The 24,096-nt window shown below is 37.0% G+C and overlaps 2 protein-coding genes across 3 annotated transcripts; both read left to right on the top strand.

The window, feature by feature from the left end:
- The first annotated feature begins 4,111 nt into the window (after positions 1-4,111).
- gapdhs (glyceraldehyde-3-phosphate dehydrogenase, spermatogenic) lies at positions 4,112-16,593 on the top strand. The gene is made up of 11 exons (XM_051865092.1): positions 4,112-4,232; positions 10,894-10,953; positions 11,653-11,749; positions 12,765-12,871; positions 13,717-13,807; positions 13,900-14,018; positions 14,166-14,247; positions 14,911-15,062; positions 15,147-15,309; positions 15,420-15,517; positions 16,201-16,593. The coding sequence occupies exons 2-11, from the start codon at positions 10,925-10,927 to the stop codon at positions 16,268-16,270; spliced, it is 1,008 nt and encodes a 335-aa protein (XP_051721052.1). The 5' UTR covers positions 4,112-4,232; positions 10,894-10,924; the 3' UTR covers positions 16,271-16,593.
- A 2,059-nt stretch (positions 16,594-18,652) lies between these two features.
- tmem147 (transmembrane protein 147) lies at positions 18,653-23,256 on the top strand. 2 transcript variants are annotated; one of them, XM_051865093.1, is made up of 8 exons: positions 18,653-18,766; positions 19,130-19,230; positions 19,326-19,395; positions 19,473-19,538; positions 20,436-20,572; positions 20,746-20,830; positions 21,047-21,168; positions 22,863-23,256. In XM_051865093.1, exons 2-8 carry the CDS (start codon positions 19,154-19,156, stop codon positions 22,981-22,983), a joined length of 678 nt encoding a protein of 225 aa, XP_051721053.1. In that variant the 5' UTR covers positions 18,653-18,766; positions 19,130-19,153; the 3' UTR covers positions 22,984-23,256. The 2 variants fall into 2 exon arrangements, with proteins under 2 accessions (XP_051721053.1, XP_051721054.1); XM_051865094.1 differs by lacking the exons at positions 18,653-18,766; positions 19,130-19,230; positions 19,326-19,395 and having other exon boundaries at positions 19,453-19,538.
- The last annotated feature ends 840 nt before the right edge of the window (positions 23,257-24,096 follow it).

Genomic DNA, 24,096 nt, shown 5'->3' with positions numbered 1-24,096 from the left:
TGAGTCTGATGTTTTATTTAAGCAAACTTTTGAAAAATATCTGACAGCACAATCAAAGACAATTGTCTGTTTTCCACACGTATATTTCCTACTGTTTGGCCTCCCATGCCAGAGATGCCAGTTCGAAATCAAATCCCGCTTGGAGCGGGGTGAGTTGAAACAGAGGGGTTACATTTGGTGCTGTGACCCGAATGGGAGTAAGGTTTAGGAGGATGAGTGTAATGTGGGTGACCATGATGTCCCTGGGTTTTGGTGCTCTGTCCCCGACTGGAGCTGTCCCCGGAAATGTCCCTGTTTTACAACTCACTCAAAACAACCCGCAATTGCAAATAGCTACACTGCAAAGACCGACCAACATAGCTACAGTAGCCTGTATTGATTATATTCACCAACAGAGGGGGCTGTGCAGCTACACTGCTACACTAGGTCGCGAGTGCGCAGCTAATTCATGAAGAACATAACCTTGACCAGAGCAGGGCGCCATTATCGTCAATTATCAAAAGAAACATCGTTATCGGTTTTAAGGTAACATACTAATTATATTCTAACTATAACTACATCACATGGTGAAGGTACACTCAGATATGAATAAATAAATATATTGTCCCCATTTTATAATCAATAGATAATAACAAATGAGATTTCGGTGATATTTTTAGTGTTGGCCGATTTCGAAACACTGCTTCATGAAGCTCTGAAGCTTTATGAATCTTTTGTTTCGAATCAGTGATTCGGAGCGTGTATCAAACTGCCAAAGTCACGTGATTTCAGTAAACGAGGCTTCATTACGTCATCACTGTTTTGAAATGTTTCAAAACAGTTTGAAATTTCAATGGTTCACCGGTAGAGTGCGATGATAAAGTGAACCCATGAATCATGCAGATTCATTGAGAACTATTGAAAAAGTGTCTATGGGTTTTACCCTATGGTTTTATACATTTGTAGATGTTTTAATTAGACATTAGAATAATTAAAATGAATAATTGTAGTTATTAATCTCTTATTTGCCTGTTTTGAGCCATGGAACAAAGAAAACAAGCCCTGATTGATAAAATTAATAAAAGAACACATTATACAGACACTCTGTATTTAATCGTATTAGATGATTAGTTTATTGCATTTGATAGATTTTACTTTCAATAAAACTTTTGCAATACATTTGTAAAGGGTGTTTTTATGCATGTTTGGCCTGAGTTTTGTTGTATTTACACTGTTCTGACCACTAGGGGTCACCGTGGAGATGGGTGTCAGATTGTTTCGAAGTCTCGGCACATTTGCTTCAACTGCTTCAGTGTTTCGCGAAGCCTCGATCTGCCCATCACTAGATATTTTGACCACTCATATATGAAATGTCCCCGGTTTCCATTTCAGAAATCTTGTCACCTTAGTATAACAGAGTCCAGCTAGTTAGAGCTGTGCAAATAAACCCCACTCCCCTGGCCTCAAGAGGTGCACTGGTGACAGACACTAGAGGCTGCAGTCTTTAGCGTCCTTGCTAGTGTTAATTACCTTGTTAGCTTGACCACGAGTAGAACCGGAAAAAGTTGTGCACACCGCCATGCAAAATGGGTTCTCACGCACTCAATGCGGACAACCACCCACACCACAATGATGTCATTTTTGCCGCGCACACCTTCGCGTTCATGCTAGCGAGCGACCGGCATCAAGCTTTTAAAAAAAGATGTTCCCATGTGACACGTGTCGTATATTCCACGTGTTCTGGGGAAAGCCTACACGATAGGGTTTGGTAAAAAAAGAAGAAAAAAAAAAAAGAAAATCCTATTTAAAGAAAATCCTGACCTTGGCCATTGGTCTTCTGTGCACAGCTACGTCGTGTGCGTTCGTGTGACTAGCACCACTATGACTCGCCAAGAAAAAGCACAAGTGAGAAATCAAGATGCGACATGAAATACAATGGCAAGAAATCCCAAAAATACGGTACAAGAGAGCTCAACGCGCTGCAACTGAAGAAAACACATGCAAAGAAGGAAACAGTTTTCATCAGTTTGACAACACATGCTGCAAATACTCACAACACAACCAAATACAGCAACTCACTGCAAATATATGCGCAACCATTATTTACATTTATGCATATGGTTGACAAGGCATTCACCACAGTGTTATTTTAGTATCGAGATACTATTGTTTTTATTAATATAAATATAGAAATAGTCAACTCTGATTCCTGACTCACACAGTCGATGGAGTCAACTCCCTAAATCTACATTTGCTCCATCCATTATCCAAACCGCTTTATTAGGGCCTATCCCAGCATCTTGGGTCACACTCACAGGCACAGACAATTTAACGCAATTAGTAATTTAAACCTCGCAGACGGGGAGAACATGCAAACTCCAGAGGCATAGCTGTGAGGGACAGTACCTTTAAATCAAAACAGGGTCAGCAATAAGAATACAAGATTTACTTACTTTATTAATAGCCTACATCACACTTAGCACGACTGGCCAAATTAGTCCAGTTTATATTAACTTGAAATGATAAGTATCACCGCCGTTTCCTAGTTGTTGCCAATCATTTTAAAGAGGAAAAAGTCACAGGAGACAGTCTTGGTTGAATATTATTTCAGAGTTAAATAAACGAGAGGTAAGGTAACGTATTTTCTTCAATGAATTCATGTAATTATACCGGTCGAGTGAGGGCGCTAAACGCCCATTTTCATTTCTTGAATACATTTCAAATGGTTATGAACACAAATTAATTTGGTTTGCAATGTTTATCCTAATATTTATTGTACTAATAAAACATCTATGAAACCATAAAGCTGGCACGGAGATATGTAGGCTATAGGCTAATTACAATGTAGTTATATGGCTGTTTTTTTTTTTTTTCTAAAATAAGCTACATGTAGTATAAACGTACGTGAAGTTGTTTCTGCGATAGTTCTCTGATTCATGGTGTTGATAAAGTGCACTCAACTGCCATTGCACTTATAGGGATTAGTGAATGACTGAGCATTTCAGACGGAGTCGACACGAGAGCTATTTAGAGTCGAGGAATCGACTCCCCATCACTGCTTACTAGTGATTCAAACCTATAATCCAACTCATTATAATTTTCTCTCCTTTTGTAACCAACACATTTACACCACACGAGGTCGCTTATTGTGATGTGCGTAGTTTCCTTCGCTCTAATAAAAAAAAATAACAACGCAAATTGTGTTTTCTTTTAACCATAAAAATCACAAACGCGGTAATAAGCAAATATGGAGCACAGTTAATGTTTAGTTTGTATGTTTAATTTGATATTTTTCAGTTGTGTGCGGACACCCCCGCCCACTGTTCCTCTCTCTGCGCAGTCTCTGCAGCACGCGCCGTCTCTCACGTATCTGCATCCGCTCGCCACTGTCAAGGTCACGTGCTGCTGCAAGCGGAATTCCACACTTTCCTCATCCTAACGTTACATTCATGCACGCTCACTTCTGCTTTTTAATAGTGACAAGGATAATATCCAATACGAGGCGATGAGGCTTATGTTAATCAATTTAATCCCAAATGCGTGCCGTGTGAGCACGTGTATTTTTTTCGAAATGAAACTAACTGCATGACATTTTTTAGTCAACTTAGTCAAAGTATGTGATTTATTTCTGTTCACGATTGTTAGCAGAATGTTCCCCAGTATGTATGGGGGGGAGATTTATAGAAAAGGAAATGATAAACCAAACATAGATGCACATGCTTTGAAAGATGTGAATCAACAAGTTATTACCCACAACTGTGATCACTGCCATTTTTAGTGTCCATTGAGCATAATGTATGATATTTGATTCTGCATTTGTGTCATGATGCGTTATGGAGCTTGGACACCGAAAGAATTTAGCTTTCAGAAGGGAAAGCGCCACTTAAATGGTTCAGGTTATCTTGTGAAAGGTAACATGATGAGATAATTCTGCACGGAGCATGTGCTTTTTTACAGTTTAATATTACATTTGGGAAGTCTAGCAGATCTATACATCACCGAACTGCGCTTGTTTAAGGCATGTTATAAATATCCCCTCTATGTCCTTGTATAGCATCGTCTTACCCAGTCTCCCATTAGTTTCCATAGCATTCGTGATAGATAGCTCGTGTACGCTTCTTTAAAATTATCCTACGAACACGGCGTGACGTCAGGTTGCCAGGGCGACCAGCCCCGGTGGCACGTGTCCGGTATAAAATGGTGCGGCATTACGCGGAAACTGAGCAGAAGCCGCAGCATCATCACTGAAAGAGGTGAGTTCTTCCTGATAGGCCTACATCATTATTGTGTCGAATTATTTGACTATAAAATGTCTTACACTTATTAAACTTTTTCAAGATGACCTTTAGCTTTGCAGGATGTTGTTTGCTGCGTTTGGGCTTGTAAGGAAGCGGTTATATAATCTTTCAGTTTCTGCGTGATGCACGAATATGGGGAGGCGTGGTTCATTCATACATTTAATCCGACTTTATCAAAATATTCCAGTGTTTTATAACAAAATACAAAAAATAAATCTAACTATTACGACATTTTAGTATCTTATAGGGGGAAAAAAAAAGGTCGAAGAATGAAGCAGCGTGACGTGCCTTGCGGGCCGCTCGCGATGATTTCATTGCGTCGTATCTTTCTAGAATGTACCATCTGCTAAAGATGCTGCGGAAGGGGGAAGGAATTAAAATTTAATTCTTTTTTTTTTTAAAATAACTTATCGAAAAGCGACTGTGTGTCGTTTAAACGCAGTTTAGGAGATCTTATTTGAGTCAAGAGGTTGTTATATTTATTCGACATATTGATATTGACAAATAATGAACGAAGATGAAAACGCACTCCCCCCTTTTTAACATAAAAGTAACAGTTTGCGCTCTAATGCATATAAAAGCAGATAAACAGAAATTTTATGACGACCCAAAGGACATCACTCGCATCGTGAAGGTCACATGAGCCGTCAAGGTCAAATATGATATAATGCCTTGCGATTAATCAACGTGTCTTTCTCATAACAGTGGCGTTTTAATGCTTTATACGAGATAACGAATATGCCAGAGTTTCTACCTGTATTTTAATGTACATTTGGACAGGACACATGTTACACGGAGAGCATCATGGGAGATTTTCTCCCTCATGTACGTGACTGGAGTCGTGTTTCGATGCTGCAGTGGAGAACATGACTCAGATCTGAAAACCTATCATGAGCAATACTGAACTTCAGTATTGACTTTTACAGTAATTTCCTGCACATACTCTGAATAATAAAACACATTAAATCAGCCTAAGGTGGTCTGCTAGTTTTAGCTGGTTTAAGGTGGTTTCCCAGCTGTTAAACCAACCAATTATGGACCCACCTGATCAGGTTTAGACTGGTTTAAGATGTGTGTTTTAGCAGGGTATGCATTATTATTAAATTATGATGTGATAATTTACCATAAATCACCCATAATGCTTAAGTGTATTTCAAAGACTGTAGGATGAAATGTGTATGCGAGCAAGTGATATGCATGCGGCATCTCCTTCCCTCTTCATTGACCTTCTGCAGTCTGACTCTGCAGTTGCCACTGGCAACAAGAAGGGCCTTCAGCTGGCAATTTAAGTGTCACATATAGTGGATGTTATCTTATACCAGGCAAATTCGAGTGTTCATACTATGGAGTTAGTTGAAAAAGAAGCCAGTAGAAATTTAATCAGGCATTTGATGGCCCATTGCACTGATTTATTTATCATGACATCACAAGTGGCATGTGATGTTCACTGGTTTGACACTTGTGCCCGCCTCATCAAAAGTGTCCAGATGGCACGCAGCTTAGACTAATGTACAATGACAGTGATTTCAAAATAAAATCTTGGTTTGTGCATTGTAATATAGTGAATAGTCTAAAATAGTTTTAAAAATTGCATGCAAACTGCATGTTTAATGTTACAGAAATGAGCTACAGTACAGTCATGGAGTCTGTGCATTGGTTGATTTTTTTTTTTTTTTTTTTCCTCTGGGGTTTTACAGGCTCTTAATTAGCACCTTTGGAGGAATAAAGTTTACAGTAAAAATACCATTCCCTTCTCAAACATATCCTAAAACAGAGCCAAGAAGGGGAACAGTGGGTTGCAGTGTGGGATAATTTAATGTTCTTACATCATACCTATTGCACTGCTACTAAAGCCAAATGTGACCGTTGGCACACAAATAATGGCCCCAATGTTAGATATTTATGTGCTAAACTAGCTAAAGTGCCTATCTGTCCTCTAAAAACATGTTTTCCTCTGCTGCTGTTGTCTGGCTGGAATGACACAGCACTTCCTCAGGATGCCTTATAGGCACACCACCAGGATACTTCTCTACTCAATATCTTAATATTGATCATTGTAATAATAAAGAGGGTCCAAAAGCCTTTTTTGTCATCAGTTGCTTGCTATTTTTTCCTGAAGTGACATTTTGAAGTTCCTGTTTCAGTATATGCCACACAGCATTAGAATTTTCCACTTAAATGGCTGTGTGCGACGCGTGTCCCAGGAAAACTGTCCTGGTTACACCCGTCCTTGTGTCCTTGTTCTGTCACTCAGAGTGTTTTTGGTCAGAGGAAATGGCCGCTTGCTGGGTCAGAGCAAATTCTGTCTTCTCGTCTCTAAGAGAGAAGGCGTGGCATTGTGGTTAGTCAAGACTTGCTTCCTACTGCATGGGGAGAGTGCGCAATCCTGCCAAATAGAGCAAAATGAATAGAGAGACTGAAATAACATGATATAAGACACCTATAAATAAAAAAATACATTAATAATAACAATCACTATAAACAATTATTTAGCCAAATAATGTAGTTTGATTGTAGGCCTTGAGCATGAGCATTATAGGTAGTGTAGTTTTTCACCAAGAATTCAGTAATTAAACAAATTTTTAAAACAAATTGTCAATGATTTATGGGTCCTACAAAAGCAAATGGCTTTGCTTAAAGTCGTAATCTTACAGAAGTAGGGGGACAGATCTTTTCTTCTTTATTGTGACAAAACATCTGAGTGAAACGGATTATCGAAAAAGAAAAAAATGTAGGTTGGGGATTTGGTTCAATCCATTGAATGGTTGTTGATTGGTTGGAGGCAGATCGGTTTGCAGTCGATTGAAAGAAAGGGGCGGGGTTTAAGTTCACTAAATGATTGGAGAAGTCCGACATATGTCACCAGAAAGAATGCTTTTCGCCGGCATATCGAGACATTTTGGTCAAGGTAAAAAAAAAAAGTAAAATTTAAACACGCATGGATAAATCAAATCGTATTAAGATAAATAACATGCATTTATGAAATAGAAAAGATACATTTCCATTTCATGCTGACTTTTAACTTTTACCTCGGAGCTTATAGAAGTTTTGTCTAAGGCCCTGTCCCAAATGGCACACTTCATGTGCACTTTCGGTCTTGTGGACTTAGAATTGTCGCTGTGTGCACGTGTCTGTTACAAGACCGTAGGGTGTCCCATTTGTCATTTTATCTTTCAGAAGGCCGCTATGCGCCCTCGATGCGCACTTCTGCTTAGCCCGCTAGCCTGCAAGATACGCAGAGCACTTCTACATGGCAGTCAAAGCGGCATTACGTCACGAAAGTGCAGACTCAGAGGAAGACTGTGAGGGTTTAGGGTGTCATTTGGGACAGGGCCTAATAGATTTATACATTTATCGGTGTTGAAAATGAATGGGATATTTACTTGAGTGTTGTGATCTGTTGATGTGTGATCACAGGTGTGCATATAGGGTATTTATCCAATCAGATTATGGAGCCAGAATTAATATTATTATTTGAAAATTAGCATTTAATGGTTACACATGATATGCATGTGACAGCGTTGGTTAGACTGAGAGAACAGTGGGGGAATTGAATTTAGGGTCAGTTCAGAGGTGTGTGTGTGTGTGTCATTTGATCCAGGTCTAATTAGAGGCAGCAGGCTTTTGGCAGGAAACCAGTTCTCATTGACTCTGTTCCACTGTTCTTTTTGCCATTCAAGTTTTCCAAGAAGACAAAGATGGATATTCTCATCTATTTACAAAAATGTATAGTGGCACAATTTGCTGTGAATCAAATGAATCACAACCAATCACCAAAATCAATAATCCAAAGAAAAGAAGTCAGAGATAAGGAAAGGAAACCAAAGATGCCGACATGCACATTGTTTTCCTTGCACTGAATGACCTTGTCAACGTCATACGATCAGCTTCTGCAATTTCATCAGATCGTTTGATTTTGATTAATTTATTGATTGATTCTTTGCTTCACCTCCATTCACGGGTCCAAAAGATTAATTTCTAAACTAAGCAAAGGCCTGCTTTGTCAGATAGCATTTGCAAAAAAATAATGAATTTCTGCACCAGCAGCACTTGCATGCATACTAAATGCACCATTTTAGCTCGAAGCTGGATCTGCTGGTCGGTCTGTTGTTTTATGTGCAGTGCATCCTGGGAGTCCTTAACAGGACCACATAGGATAGGGGACTTGGATTAGGATTACTCAGGCAGGTCAGGTGCAGTACATGGTTCACACACACACGGGCAGATTAGGAGATTACAGGGATGTCTTCAGTTACACACAGCCAGATGCAAGGACGCTCTGTCTTTATGCACATTGTGATAGACCGAGCTTCATTCTTTCACCATCACTGACATCAAGTACATTTCCTGATTATGAAACATTGCAATTGTATTGTAGCTAGTACTTTTCCCATTTTTATTGCTGTAGATGGAGTAGAGACCTAATCTAGATGTGACTTTAATACACATTTTATGAAGCTTTTAAGACTGACATTTACAATGACATTGGTATCAAAATAAGTCACCGTTTTCTAGATAGACATCAACCCTTGTCTCATTTCACATTGCCCTTGAGCTCTTTGAGATAAATGACCTGATTTCATCCAGTCTGGCGAAGTGGAGCATTGGCTGCATTGGTGCATTAGCTCACATTTGAGTTTAGGGTCAGTGCTCATCTTGTACAGACAGAAACATCAAAAAGCAGGTGATCGCTAATTCAAAGGGTGTTTTACACTAACTGAACTGAGATTGATCCATCTGAGTGAGATTTCCCATGGTTATAGGCAATTGTCCAGAAAAGCTACTCGTGGTCATTTTAGGTTGACCGGTCATGGTGTCGCTTTGATTGGTTGGCGTATTCTGAGCCTGAGGATGATTTTCTCAGTATTTGTGGAAACCGCCAATGCCATTGGGAAATAGGTCGTTCGGTACCTGGAAAATAGACGGCTGCTGCTGTAGTGTCAATCTCCAGCTCATAACCTCATAATCTCATGGACATTTGTCCCTTTGGATTTAGCAATAAAGTTTTCCATGCACAGAACAGCATTTGCATTATTCTGCCAAATGCCAATTTTCCAATATTTGAAATTTAGGACAGATTGATTTCATATCAATTCAGTTTCATATGAACCATATCCCAGACCATCTTTTCAAGCAGACCGTGAGGGTCATTTTCGGCCGTTTCAATGGTGCACCGAGACAGAAATCAGAAGGGCAGATGAGGTCCAATCAATGGTGGTGTCTATGGAAAACCTGTTAATTTGTCTCATTAATGACAGTGTGAATGGTTGTGCAATACTTGTCTTGATGAAAGTATAAACATGTGGACTCAAAACAAACCATAGCTCACTAAAACCTAACAGATCAGATGTTTTACATCAACTATACCCACATCTATGGGCTTTTAAAGAGCTATATTTTGTTGTGAGTACTCATAACCAGTTGACATAACTCTGTTAGCTAAAATATGTTTATATCTTAAATTGTCAAACACAGTGTAATGCCTAATGCATTTCTTTTGAGTTATTTTGTATACAGCCTTGTAGTGTTTGAAATACACCAGTAAAGTAAGTCACTAGGATGTTACTTTATGTCTAGCTGTAAAAACAGTGACCACAGAAATCAACTTATTCTAAACATTTCTGAAGTCCAAACAGATTTAGACTGCTGGTTTGTGTGAAAAAAGCCCAAATAAATCAACTGAAAGCCACATACACTTTTATCTGCATTTAAATTTGTTCACTTTATCTTTTGCATCATATTTGAAATGAAAGTGTCACATGATCATATGCAAATATATTCGTTCCCTGTTGCAGTTAAACATCCTTCTGTTCCCTTTTTATATATCAGGCATTATTCATATATGGCATGATGTAAAAATATTTGACTCTGGTCCAATTGTCAGGCTCAGATTACATAAGACCCGTCCTCACACACCGTGCCATGCTTTTCACTTTGATAATAGAGAAAACTGCAAATGATGTCAGGCATGTGACAACTTGCTGCATTTTGAAACCCACAGTGAAGATTGTTTGGCAATGCATGTACATTCTTCCTTCCACCGCACTGCCAATATTTCAGCAGTTTTTTTAACTTCCTGTGTGCATATGAGGAAGTGTAAGGACAAATTGTAGAGTGCATGACTTTTTCTGCATGGAAAGAGGAGAATAAAAGACGTGTCAAAGCACAATGGACCTTCTGCTTCGCCAGGCTAATAAAGTATGTGGATCCGGTGAGCCCGAGGTTTGGAAATTTCCCAGACAGCATGCTAATGGACCCGAAAACAATAAAAACTAGAGAACAGTTCAAGCCTCCACCCACCATCCAGAACACCACACTGGCTTAGAGAAAGTTCATGAAGTTCAATCCCACAAGCATGTTTAGACAGACCACTAAGCTGCTAGCAAGGGTGGGCGGTACACTCTTAAAATGAAGAGACAATGTGCAAACAGCTTGTCACTGGGACAACAGCCTCAAAATGACATCTTTGTAGCTTTTTTACCCCTAAAGATTCATAGTAGTACATATTACTACTTTAAGCACTAATATACATAAATAAACTTTAAAAATAACATTCTACTGATCTGACAGATACATTAAAGTGTTCTAAAAGCCTCCTTTGTTTATGTCTTCTCAGATTCAGGACCACCATCCACACTCTTGCAATAATGTCTGAGCTTTGCGTTGGAATCAATGGGTAAGTTAACCAATCTTATCTGTCATGACATTTGAAGACTTAAATATATGATAAAAACATTTAGCTTGACAAAATATTTAGCACTAAATGCAAAATTGTAAGAAAGACTGCATTATAATAAATATACTTGGAATTTTCTCAATTCCAAAAAGTATTTATAAAAGTTATACTATTGAGAATTTTTCAACTGTATGAAAAAACAACTTTCACAACTTTTATGAACCTCATTTGCATTTCACTTGGGACACTGCTTTAAGGTCAGAGACTGCAAGGAAGCTCACAAGGTTTTGGAACAGAGCTAATAATTTCATAAATAGAGATTGTAAAGTGCAGATAGACAGACAGACAGACAGAGAGAGAGAGAGAGCAAATGGCCTGATTCAGAATGATTACAAGAACAGGATTACCCAGGATGAGCTTAAGCCTCCATCCACACACACACACACACTCCTGCTGTGTAGTCATGCAGGGAATGTGTCTTACCAGTCAGATATCAACTGACAAACATGATATGTTGATATATTTAAATAAAACCATGTAGATATTCCCTTTCTTTGAATAAATCACTCAGTCCTTCAGAGGAACGTTCCATCGTGTTTTCTGCAGACAGACAGATGCAGAAGAATCTTTCAGAAATAACAGATATAAGATAGATTGTGTGATTATGAAACATCTTAATTCTGCTCTCTGTTTGTGTAGATTTGGCCGCATTGGCCGTCTGGTCCTCAGGGCCTGCCTGCAGAAGGGAATTAAAGTCACCGCCATCAACGACCCCTTCATTGACCTGCAGTACATGGTGAGATTCACTGAAGCACAAATGATTGGCAATGTGTAAAGCATCAGCCATGTTAAACTAAAATATAGGCATATAGGCCTGCACTGGATATAGTGTTGTTTAGTATGAGATTTCTGACGCTTTCAAACATGCAGTGGATTTAACAGGATTTTTCAGCATCTTATTGTTGCATGATCCAGTCAGTTCCCATTATTCCCAAAATTAAGTTCCAAAATGCTTTTTTCCTTTTGTATATTCGGTTAAACATGGAAAATGTCAGTTTACAATGTACACTACCATTCAGGTGTTTGGGGTCTGTAAGATTTTTTTAAAAGAAATTAATACTTTTATTCAGCAAGGATGATCAAAAGTGACAGACTTTTACAAAAGATTTCTGTTTCAAATATATGCTGTTCTTTTGAATTTTCTGTTCATCAACGAATCCTGAAAAAAGTATATCATGGTTTCCACAGTAATATTAAGTAGCACAACTGTTTTCAACATTGATAATAATCAGAAATGTTTCTTGAGCAGCAAATCAGCATATTAGAATGATTTCTGAAGGATCATGTGACACTGAAGACTGGAGTAATGATGCTGAACATGTAGCTTTGCATCACAGGAATAAATTACATTTTAAAATGTATTAAAATAGAAAACAGTTCTTTTAAATTGTAATAATTTCCCACATATTACATTTTTTTAATGCATTTTTGATCAGGCTTGGTGAGGATAAGATATCGTACTGACCCCAAACGTTTAAATGGTAGTGTTTCCCCACCATTTTTTGTAATTGCCTAGTGTTTTTTTAACACAACTAGGAAATTTCTGGCGAAAACAGAATGTTTTAAAGATGTTTTGATGTTGAATTGTAGCAAAAACATGAAATAGCAGAGAAATAGCAGTGAATATACATTTCAGGTTATGCTTAGCTCAAAAATACAAATGCTCTTTGTGAGTCCTTACTCTACAACATTAATCCAGTAGTCTTGAATGACTGTAAAGGTCAAGGAAATTAATTTATCTTGCCCTACAGGTCTACATGTTCAAGTATGACTCCACTCACGGACGTTACAAGGGAGAAGTTCACCATGAGGATGGAAAACTGATCGTTGATGGTCAAGCCATCTCTGTGTTCCAGTGGTACGTTTTATTGGTCTTATATATCATAGTCATCCTTCAGGAGCGTCGCTCTGTTAGGATATAACTCCAACCTTGACACAGAGACAGAAAATATGTTGCGATTCATAGTAAACACTGTCATATTAGGAAGATTTAGGCTATGTACATCATCCTGCACAGTATATACTGCATACTGGCATCCCAAATTATACACTATGCGCTTATACACTATGTACTCAACCGTGGTGTTTGAATTTTGTGAGTTTATTTTGTCATTCAGCATCAGAGTCTGATGGCCCCTCCCCCTCCGCTACATAATTAAAGCTGTGACAGTTGAGTGCATGAAGTTTCCAACATTCCACACCTCGTTTTTTTTGGTTGCATCATCCGGGTATTTTCATGGAATTTTCAGTGTAAACACACTAATCGCACTATTTATACTACAAAAACGACATAGAATAGTGCATAAATACACAAATTGGGATGCACCATGGGTACTATTTAAAAAAAATACTATATATATATATAGTTTTATTGTTTTGTTTACTCTATATATATTTTTTTTTTGTTTTTTTTTTTGGCTTTTTTAATCCAATTTTGAGCAAAATTGTTTGGCCATCCAATCAAATAATGAACCAAGTACAGATGTTAAAAACTCAAAGTTGATTTTGTTTCTGGTTCATTTATCACACTAGAAGTAGTGCATTGTGGGACACATTACTGTTTCGCGAACCTATATGATTATTTTATTCGTACTGAAAAAAAATAGTATCCATACTGCAGAAAAAGAATAAGGAGCATGGTAGTATGCTATTTCAAACATAGCCTGTTGTGTTGTGCTAATTCTCTCTCTTATTTGCACTTAGCATGAAGCCTGCTGAGATCCCATGGGGCGATGCTGGTGCCCTGTATGTAGTCGAGTCTACCGGAGTCTTCCTCAGCATTGAGAAGGCCTCAGTAAGTTTGCACCTCTGCACGATCTGGAATGTACATATATAGCATCAAATGTTATTATAATACTGAAATTTTCTACAATTCGTCCCCCATAGGCTCACATCCAGGGTGGCGCCAAGCGCGTGGTTGTGTCCGCCCCATCACCTGATGCCCCCATGTTTGTGATGGGAGTCAACCAGGACAAGTATGACCCATCCAGTATGACCATTGTCAGGTGAGCAAACCAAGCACAATGCATGTCAGCATGCAAATGAAATATTTAATACATGCATGTTTAAGTTACTGACCTCATTTCTGTTTTGGTGCAACATTAGCAAATAACCGTAGTAACAAGTGTGTTTTTTTGTTGAAAACATCACAGCAATGCATCCTGCACCACTAACTGCTTGGCTCCCCTGGCTAAAGTTATTCATGACAACTTTGGTATTGAGGAGGCCCTCATGGTAAGTCGATGCCTGGCGTGACGCAAGTCCTACTTAAAGTTGACACAAAATGGAAGTTGCAATAGTCTTTTCTTCCCTTTTGTGATGTATATATGAGTTAAATAGCTTCTTAAACAAGAAAAAAACACATCATCAGAGAAGAGATGTCACTACAAGAGGGAGAGGAAGTTATTTTGATTAAATATTATGAGGGGACATGAATTTAAAAAAAAATATTGATATGCACAGACAAATCATTTATAATCATTTTATTTCATGTGACTTGAAAATATATTGAAAAAACGGGCTGCATGAACAGTTAGGTCAATTTTGCATCTATTATGGCACATTGATTTGAACTATGAAAAACATTTAACATCTCATATTGCTGCTGCTTAGAAATAATGATTAAAAAGAAACAAAAAAGCATGACATCTCAACAGTGCTTATGGGCAACATAAAGTGTGAAATTCACATTTCAACTTAAAGTGTAACTTTGCCAATTTTCAACCTGCTTTGTATTGTTACAATGTCAGTAGTATATGTAAATTAACAATATTTACTCATTCTCTGTGTTACCTGGACTGAGAAATTCACATTTATTTGTCACCAAATTGAGCCCAAACTTTTGAACGGTAGTGTATGTGTCTTTTCTCATTGTTTCTTTTCTTTACCTCTCCACAGACCACAGTCCATGCCTACACCGCCACACAGAAGACCGTGGATGGCCCCTCTGCCAAGGCCTGGCGCGATGGACGTGGTGCCCACCAGAACATCATCCCTGCTTCCACTGGCGCTGCCAAGGCTGTGGGCAAAGTCATTCCTGAGCTTAACGGGTCAGTACAAGAGAGATTTAAAAAAGACAGCTGATCGGTTTTGATGTCAATTGGAGAAGTTTACCTTCTCTCTCTGTTTTGTAGCAAGCTGACCGGTATGGCGTTCCGTGTGCCAGTCGCCGACGTGTCCGTTGTTGACCTCACCTGCCGCCTCTCAAGGCCCGCCAGCTACGCTGACATCAAGGAGTCTGTCAAGAAGGCCGCTCATGGACCAATGAAGGGAATCCTGGGATACACAGAGGATTCAGTAAGTGTTAACAGTAAAAATCTTTTACAATACCACAACTTACATGCGTATGTTCACATACAATGGACAGAAATGAGTGTTTTGTTCATTTAATTTTTGTTTTCTTTTAGGTTGTTTCTGCTGACTTCATTGGTGACACTCACTCTTCGATCTTTGATGCTGGTGCCGGCATCTCCCTCAATGACAACTTTGTCAAACTTATCTCCTGGTAAGCTCAAAAACAACATGGCTTAAAATAGATGCGGCTAGGGTTTGGCACTAAGGTATATATTGAATAATCACAATAGTTTTACAGTGTTTTTTGCTGGTAAAATGATATAAATTCCTAAAGACGACATAATTTGACTAGTTTAACAAATTTTCCTTGTCTTTGTTTTAATAGTGTCTCTACTTTTAACTTTAGTGGTATTACAGTTCACTTCTGTGAATCAAATCTAACTGCCTTGTTAAGTTAATTGATTCAAGATTCAAAGTGATTCAAAATGATTCAGTGTCCCCCAATGCATAAATCATCCGATTTTAGCACTATATACATTTTTTTATAATGCATTATTTGGTGTATATGTATGTTAAATATAAAAATAATTACATTTTATTTATTCTGTTTACTTAGTGAATAACATGTCTTGACTATATTTTTACTGTATTTTATTTTTTCATTAAACATTTTGAATGTATTTCGCTACAATGACTGCTAGGTCTATATTATTATTATTTAAGTCCTTTCAGAGAACATACTGTATGTAAATACAGACGTAAATTTATTCTCAAATGCCAGAAAAACAATTTCTATTAAGTTATAACTTAGGCGTAGCTATGTCATATTCCAGTCAAAAACATGTCAGCAGAAAAAGCAGTGCTCTAATATTCCTTTATCTTTCTTTCTCACAGGTATGACAATGAATTTGGCTACAGCCACCGTGTTGCTGACCTGTTAGTCTACATGCACTCCAAAGAGTAACTCACCAAGTTTTGCAACAGCAGAAAGGCCCAACCATTCCTTCTTTTCAACGCACTTATTTCATAGCTGAAGCCATAGTGACACGCCTTAGCATTCCTGTTCCCACCTACGAGACGCATTCGTCTCTGTAGATGTCTGTGTGTGCGTGTTAGTTTCTTTTGACAGTATTTGTGTCAGTGTCACTCCACAGGCATTGCTGTAGTTGTTGCCATTCTGGGTGTAATCACGTTGTGTTGATGTAAAGAGAATAACTGATAAAATGTTACATGAGGCTACTGTAATGCAGTTTAAAAAGAAACTAATTAAACTGTTTGGAAAACAAATGTGTTCCAGTCATTTTGTCTCTCATAATGTGTACTTATTTATATCATGGTAAAAGTTTACTGTATCATAATTGATACATGCATTTCAAAGGCTTCTAATTGATCAACATGTTCAAAAAACCTGCTGCACACAATCTTCTTTATGCCATCTGTCATCTGATTGATGGTTAATACTTTTTAGTAAGTAAAAGGCCTTTTAGTATAATTCTAAAAATGTCCCCCTTCAGGACGTGGTACACGTCTTTTTTACTGTGAAATCTTTTAATGTTTTGTACAAATTAAACATAACGATAACTTTTATGTTGTTAGCAATATGTCAAGATAAACATTTACCGGACTGAAGCAACTTAGCATTACTTGATTATTCATTTAGCATTTTTGGGGAAAATTATGTTAAAATCATGTGAAATATGATACAATTTGAGGAATGTTTATTTGTTAATATCTCAATCATTGTATTTTATTGCACTATACAACTCCTGGCAAAAATTACAGAATCACCACACTTAGAGGATGTTCACTCAGATTTCTTACTTTGTAGCAAATAAACAAATCACAGATATGACACAAAAAAGGTTTTGTTCAATAGCTTAACATTCTGGCTTCAGGAAACATACCTCAAACAAATCCACTTTTGTTATTATTATTAATGGCATGTCTTTTTCCAGAGCAAGCAGAGGAAAAAAGTATGGAATCGCTCAATGTTGAGGAAAAAAATATGGAATCATCTGTTAATTTCCATTTTAAACAAATACTGGGAGAAGTCTAAAAATGCTAATTAGTCAGTAGTTAAAAGGGAGTGCTTGCACCTTAATGGGTTGTTTGACTTGGCTAATTGAAATGAAATATGGCCCCAAGAAGAGAGTTCTCAGTTGAAGGAATGGAAAGGATTATAAAACTCCTTCAACAAGGAATTTAAACACGGAGTATGGCCAAAGAAGTTGGTTGCTCCCAGTCAGCTGTGTCTAAAATTTGGTGCAAGTATAAACTAACTGGTGAACGCGCCTGCGGTGATTCGCGCGCGGCGCGCCACTCATGCTTATAAAAGCTCCGAACGCGCGATTTATACAATTAATTAACAGCCTGATTCTATGTTTCGGTGTGGTGGTTAGAGTACCGGCAACATGTGAGAAGTGGCGGTACGCAAGACAAAGCGTGGGTACGCTACAGATTAAAATAGAGAAGTGCCGGTGCGTACCGGCCTACTTCGAGCAACGAGTAAGATCGCGTGGGTGTTTGAATCCATTGCGATCTTTTTATGATTAATCATGCAATTTTATTGCGCTATGTTTTTGCGCTGAATCGGTTTCGTTTTCGTAGGATATTGAGTGAAAAAATACAGAAATCCCTTCATTTCTATAAAAAAATCGAACCAATTTGAACTGGAACGCCGTCGCCGTCCCCCCGCGTTACCCATTTCCACCCCTGATAACAACTGATTAACAACTGAGATACTAATTCTCACTATATCATGCTATATGAGGCATAAAAGCCTGATGTTTCAAATATTATACAAAACATAAAACACATACGCATTTTTTAAAGATTTAAAATAAAAATGCTAAACCGTCTTCCAGGGGGCGCGTGCATGTGTTGCAAGATTTACTTGTACGCAACAAATGTATCTAAACAACATGGGGTATGGGGTAAAGACTAAAAACTATATACATATCAAATTAAATAGGCAGACACTAACGCGTTCCCTTTTATTCCTCCACAAATTAAAAAAAAAAGCTAATTTTTGCGAATGACTGAAAAAAAAAAAAATAATAATAATAATAGCCTAAATAAATTATGAGTTTCAGTTATTTCATCGTTTATAGTGTTCAGTCATTACAAATTCGTAATTATTTCGGTCCTTTTTCTCTTGTGAACGAGATTGTTTCACGAACCTAACGTCAATGTTCGTTGACTGCTGCAAATTCAGACATCCTAATATACTGCTTTTTGCACAATATATAGTAAGGAAGTACGCATATTAGGACGCACATTGTATGAAACCCAACCATTTTAATAGTTCTGTGTCACACTAGTTGCTATTTTGTTTAATTTGCTGTAGAATGAGACGCGGAACTACAGTAAGATAGAGGGCGCTTCCGCTCGGACATTTAACAGTGATGCACAGGAGGATTATGTGCCCTACGTCTGTCATTCTAAAATCGCGCTTTTGTTGGTAAGAAAATCTTTTAATCGTTTAATTAATGGATAGCAGAAGTATTAAATTGGTTCTAGAAACAAATACTTTTATAATAAGTTTTTACTTTAATTATATATCGAGTATTTTCTCACGATATGTGCACGCTGTATGTCTGTCTGTCTGATGCCGATGTATTAGATGTGGAGTTGACGTTTTAATAATACACCATTAAATATCAACATATATATTTATTGTAATATATCTATAACTTCAAATATATTGTAATTTATGTAGATAAAATTATAAATTTGTCATAACTGAAATATTCACCTTATGAAACACTTTCTAAATGTTTATCTAGCCTTGATTCAGAATAAATCTAGTGTTTTTTTTAAACAGGATCTGAGGAGGAAAATCTTTACCATGACGCTTTTTCATTTTGGAAACTGTTTTTCCTTGGCCTATTTCCCATATTTCATTACTTACAAATGCAGTGGGTTGTAAGTATTTAAACTATATTTTTTCGTCCCTAGATTATGATCATGATTACAATTTTAACACTGTTCTAATCTTCACACTTTGTTTTTTTTGTCAGATCGGAATATAATGCATTTTGGAGATGTGTCCAAGCAGGTGCTACATACCTCTTCGTGCAGCTGTGCAAGGTGATTGAGCCCTTTGGTCCTCACAAAGATGTTTAGAGGTTATGAGATTATCTGTAAATCTGTGATATCTCTTTCAGATGCTGTTTCTTGCCACATTTTTCCCCACCTGGGAGGGAGGAGCTGGCGTGTATGATTTTGTTGGGGTGAGCAGTCTCAAAGCTGAATTTCCTATTCTTATGATTCATTTTTTGAGATATCAGTATATTTAGAGAACTTTGAATTGCAAAATTACTAGCCAAATTAAAGGGTTAGTTCATCCAAAATGCCATCCCCGATGTATATGACTTTCTTTCTTCAGATAAACACAAAGGAAGATTTTTAAGAAAATAATCAATCACTGTCAGTCCATATTCCAATGCAACTGAATGACTGCTGCTCGGTTGACACCTGAAAAACCACACATAGTGATAGTGATGGTAATCACTATGGTAACCCCAGTGGATGAATCAATGTTGTTAATTCATAGGTGTTTAAGAAAATGACTCATATTTTTAACTTTTTTAACTATAAATCATTGCTTCAGGTCTACTGTCATGTGAGGGTCTACTTTCATGAGAGGGATTTTATGACGCGTGAAGTTTGAGTGAGAAATAACACGTAAGCACAGTACTGACACTTGTGTTGCTCGCAATGGGAAGCAATGATTTATAGTTAAAAAAGTTTAAAATATTACTAATTTTCTCACACCTATCGTTTCGCTCCAGAAGACATTGATTCATCCACTGGAGTCATATGGATTACATCACAATCGCTGTGTGTGCTTTTTTTTCTTTTTAAGTGTCAACCAAGCGGCAGCCATTCAGTTGCAATATATGGAATATTTTCCTCAGAAAATTCATTTGTGTTTATCTGAAGAAAGAAACTCCTATGCATCGGGCATGGCATGATGGTGAACTATCCCTTTAAGGCTTTGCTCTCGCAGTTTGTTCGCATGTTTTTGTTTCAGCCCTGTTGACAGTACAAATAATCCATGTTTATCATATAGTCATGTGATGAATCAGACTTATTTAGCTTCATTCATTTTGTCCTGTTAACCCCAGGAGTTCATGAAGGCCACAGTGGACATGGCCGATCTTCTAGGTCTTCATCTGGTTATGTCTAGGAATGCTGGGAAGGGTGAATATAAGATCATGGTGGCAGCTATGGGCTGGGCCACAGCGGAGCTCATCATGTCAAGGTATTCTGATCATCCTGATCATGACAAATTTTCACCGGCACAAACCAATAGAAATTAATGTATATGGTTTGGTTGTGCATTTTTATTTTGTTATAATATATGAGCTTGGAGTCCCAAGTTATAGAAATGATCAGTACTGTAAAGAACTGTTTTTGTCTGGCCATTCTAAACAGATGTATACCGTTATGGGTGGGAGCTCGTGGCATTGAGTTTGACTGGAAATACATCCAAATGAGCTTTGATTCCAACATCAGTCTGGTAAGATATGTGGTTACTTTGTGCTTTAGTTTCTGTGTTCGCTTGCATCACTATCTTTTTTTTTTCTTTTTTTTTTTTCTCTCTAATAATTTTTTTCTAATATTAAGATATTAAATGTGACTTTTTTTTTTTGTCAGTGGGACCCAATTTCTTGTCAGTTTTGCTCGCTGCTGTTACTTTATCCTATACCTGAACTTATTTTCTTAATCATATCAGGTACATTATATTGCCATGGCGGCAGTAGTATGGATGTTCACTCGATACGACCTTCCCAAAAGCTTCCGTCTCCCTGTCACCATCCTACTGGGATTGTGTGTTTATAAGGGCTTTCTAATGGAGTGAGTATCACAGTCATACTTCTTTTTTAGCATTTTATATACATTTTATTTTAGCTAGTTGCCAAGGCAACATTTCTTATTTTCATTTAGTTTAACTTCATGTACTAAAATAACTAAAACTGGATTAAAAATGAATAAAAACTTTTTAGACATAGTTTAAAAAAATAAATGAATAAATAATTAAAAGTAACAAAATCACTACAAAATTACTCAAACTTGAACTGAAATTAAAGTGAAAATGGAAAATATAAATATAAAATCTAATTCAAAATATTAATAAAAACTATGTTATTATCTCATCTCACAGTAAACAGGATTTATGGTTTCTGAAAAGAATTACAATAAAGTATGGATGCACAATATATAATTTTCAGCAATTTTCGGTGTTGGATAGCATTTCTCTATTAGTCTATCCCTATTTAAAACCTACATTAATCTACAAAAATCAAAGCTGTGATTTAATAGTGGAGTCAGGTCAGCAATTTGACATTGTTTAATAAATAATTAGTGGCTATTTGTATTTAATGTTAATTTATCACAATTTGTTAAAAAGAGCTTGTTTAATACAGGAGTGATGCACGTGTTTGTCCTTCCTCTAGATGGCACTGTTGCCATAAGTTTGATTTTAATTGCCAACGCTGCTTAGTTACTGGCTGTTTGAATTTAATGCTAGCTTACTGCTTACTACTTACTGAATGCTGCACAGCATGCCATGTATACTGCCTACTATTTTCTAAAAAGTAATGTCTGAAACAGAACACATTATACAGCAAAACAGTGTGCTGTATTATTGTAACATGACCTTCTCATTTTGCATTTTGCATTTGCAGTTATTTTTAATTCAGTTTTGTGTGAAAATATAAAATTAATTGCGTTTATGACATCAAAAATGTTGAGTAAATTGCAATTTGGGATACAGTATCAGTGTAGTAAGTCATACGGGTAGTTCATGCATATGGAAATATGGGTAACACTTTACAATAAGGTTCATTAGTTAACATTAGTTAACTACATCAGTTAACATAAACTAATAATGAACTGCACTTATACAGCATTTATTAATCTTTGTTAATGTTAATTTCAACATTTACTAATACATTATTAAAATCTTGTTAACATTAGTTAATGCACGTTAATGAAGATTAGTAAATACAGTAACAAATGTATTGCTCATGGTTAGTTCATGTTAGTTAATACATTAACTAATGTTTAACTAATGAACCTTATTGTTAAGTGTTACTGAAATATGTGTACACTTTGTATGCATACTATTGACTGCAGAAATAATAAGAGCAATAAGTTAATATGCTGTTCCAAATATAGCCATTATGTCCTTGCAAACAAGTAAAATTTAGCTGGAAACACATTTAAAGTACCCGTTATGCTTTTTCAGATAATCTTTTGGAAAATACATTTTTCAGATATTAAATGTAGTGTGTATTATAGCTGTTTTTGAATGTAAAACATCTGCAAAGTATCAAAGATCTGTGCTTGATAAATGGAGTTATTGTCTCCCAAAAGAAAGAATAGATTCTGAACTGCTTGAAACGAGTCGTCAGCAATTCCAGTTTTACTTCCTGTACAAACCTACGTAACAATGTAACAAATTTGCGTAATGTCAGCCTATGGTCTTCATTGTTGTGATGTTTTACTGCACATGACTGTTTATTTCCACATTTGTGTCTCTCCTCCAGACTGTTCGTACATGTTTTCCTCCTGGGCAGCTGGACGGCTCTCCTAGTGAAGGCCGTGCTCACCGGTGCAATCTCCCTCTGTTCACTCTTCCTGTTCGTCACTCTCGTTCACAGCAACTAAACGCTGTGTACTGTACAGTGCCACCACATGGGGCATTTCAAATATTTAAAGAGCAAATCCACATTCCTACATTGAACTTTTGTATCTACCACAAAGAGACTGTGAGGGTGTAACCGTTATTAGTGAACAGGTTTTTAAATAACTCCATTAAATAAACATATGCATTCAATATGAAGGAATGCTTGGACAGTTTGGGGAAAGAAACCGGTAATGGTGAAACTTACCTTCTTAATCACAAACTAATTTATAAATAAAGACTAGATGGGACAAAAACCTTTTGCTGTTTTTGTATGATTGAATTTAGTTATCATAAAATATCACCAAGTATGAAATATTCTCTCATGACCAAACCAAACCCAGCTTTTTTTTTTTTTTTTTTTTTTTTTTTTTTTTTTTTTTAACATTTTGCTTTGTTTCCTTGATAAGGAACTAAATATGCTAAAGTCACCCTGTGGTGAAAATCATGTTTTTAATGTGTTTTTTTTTTTTTTTTTTTTTTAATGTCTATGTGGTGTTTTTAATATGCTTTAAGGCAAACCATGTGCAAATTTATAAGTCAACTCCACTGCTGAGTATTTTCTGCAGTGAACCAAAGACAGTCTCAAAAATGCGGTTTGAAATCGCTGGTGTTTCTGATGTCACAAACTACTTTGTAACCAATCACGTCAACACGCCGGCGGGCTTTAGCATATCATTAACTATGACTGCTCTGAAGCAGGAGAGTCTCTAGAGAATATATCCCAGTATATTTTTCTGTTGATATAAAAAAATTGGGTAGATTTGGCTATAAAGCGGGTGTATGCTGCGCAATACGATGTTATGATAAACTTTCTTTCTCCACTGACGTTCTGAGTTGTTCAAAACGTTTCTAAGGATACTGATTGTTAGAAGACAGCTGTCTGACTCGTGAACAGGAACATGGTCTGTGTAACATTAGCAACACATTATCAGCTGTTTGATAACGTAGTCAAGCAAAAGGCTAATCATGTTAATTACTGTTATGTGTCTGACATAAAAAGCGATATCATTGTGTAGCGTTTACGTCAGTAAGTTGACCGAGTGGATCTCGTCTGAGCTTGTGTGAGTGGAGGCGGGGCTAATTAGCATATTCAT

Source organism: Ctenopharyngodon idella, chromosome 16 (assembly GCF_019924925.1).
Source record: "Ctenopharyngodon idella isolate HZGC_01 chromosome 16, HZGC01, whole genome shotgun sequence".
Taxonomy (NCBI): domain Eukaryota; kingdom Metazoa; phylum Chordata; class Actinopteri; order Cypriniformes; family Xenocyprididae; genus Ctenopharyngodon; species Ctenopharyngodon idella.
The sequence above is the reverse complement of the archived record's forward strand: the minus strand, read 5'-3'. Positions and strand labels throughout refer to the sequence as shown.

Excerpts from the sequence above, each read along its gene's own strand:
- tmem147 (XM_051865093.1), top strand. The coding sequence starts at position 19,154 with ATGACGCTTTTTCATTTTGGAAACTGTTTTTCCTTGGCCTATTTCCCA. Across the intron at positions 19,231-19,325 it reads ACTTACAAATGCAGTGGGTT|ATCGGAATATAATGCATTTT; the intron begins GTAAGTATTTAA and ends TTTTTTTGTCAG. Across the intron at positions 20,831-21,046 it reads TTGATTCCAACATCAGTCTG|GTACATTATATTGCCATGGC; the intron begins GTAAGATATGTG and ends TAATCATATCAG.
- gapdhs (XM_051865092.1), top strand. The coding sequence starts at position 10,925 with ATGTCTGAGCTTTGCGTTGGAATCAATGG. Across the intron at positions 11,750-12,764 it reads TCATTGACCTGCAGTACATG|GTCTACATGTTCAAGTATGA; the intron begins GTGAGATTCACT and ends CTTGCCCTACAG. Across the intron at positions 15,518-16,200 it reads TTTGTCAAACTTATCTCCTG|GTATGACAATGAATTTGGCT; the intron begins GTAAGCTCAAAA and ends TCTTTCTCACAG.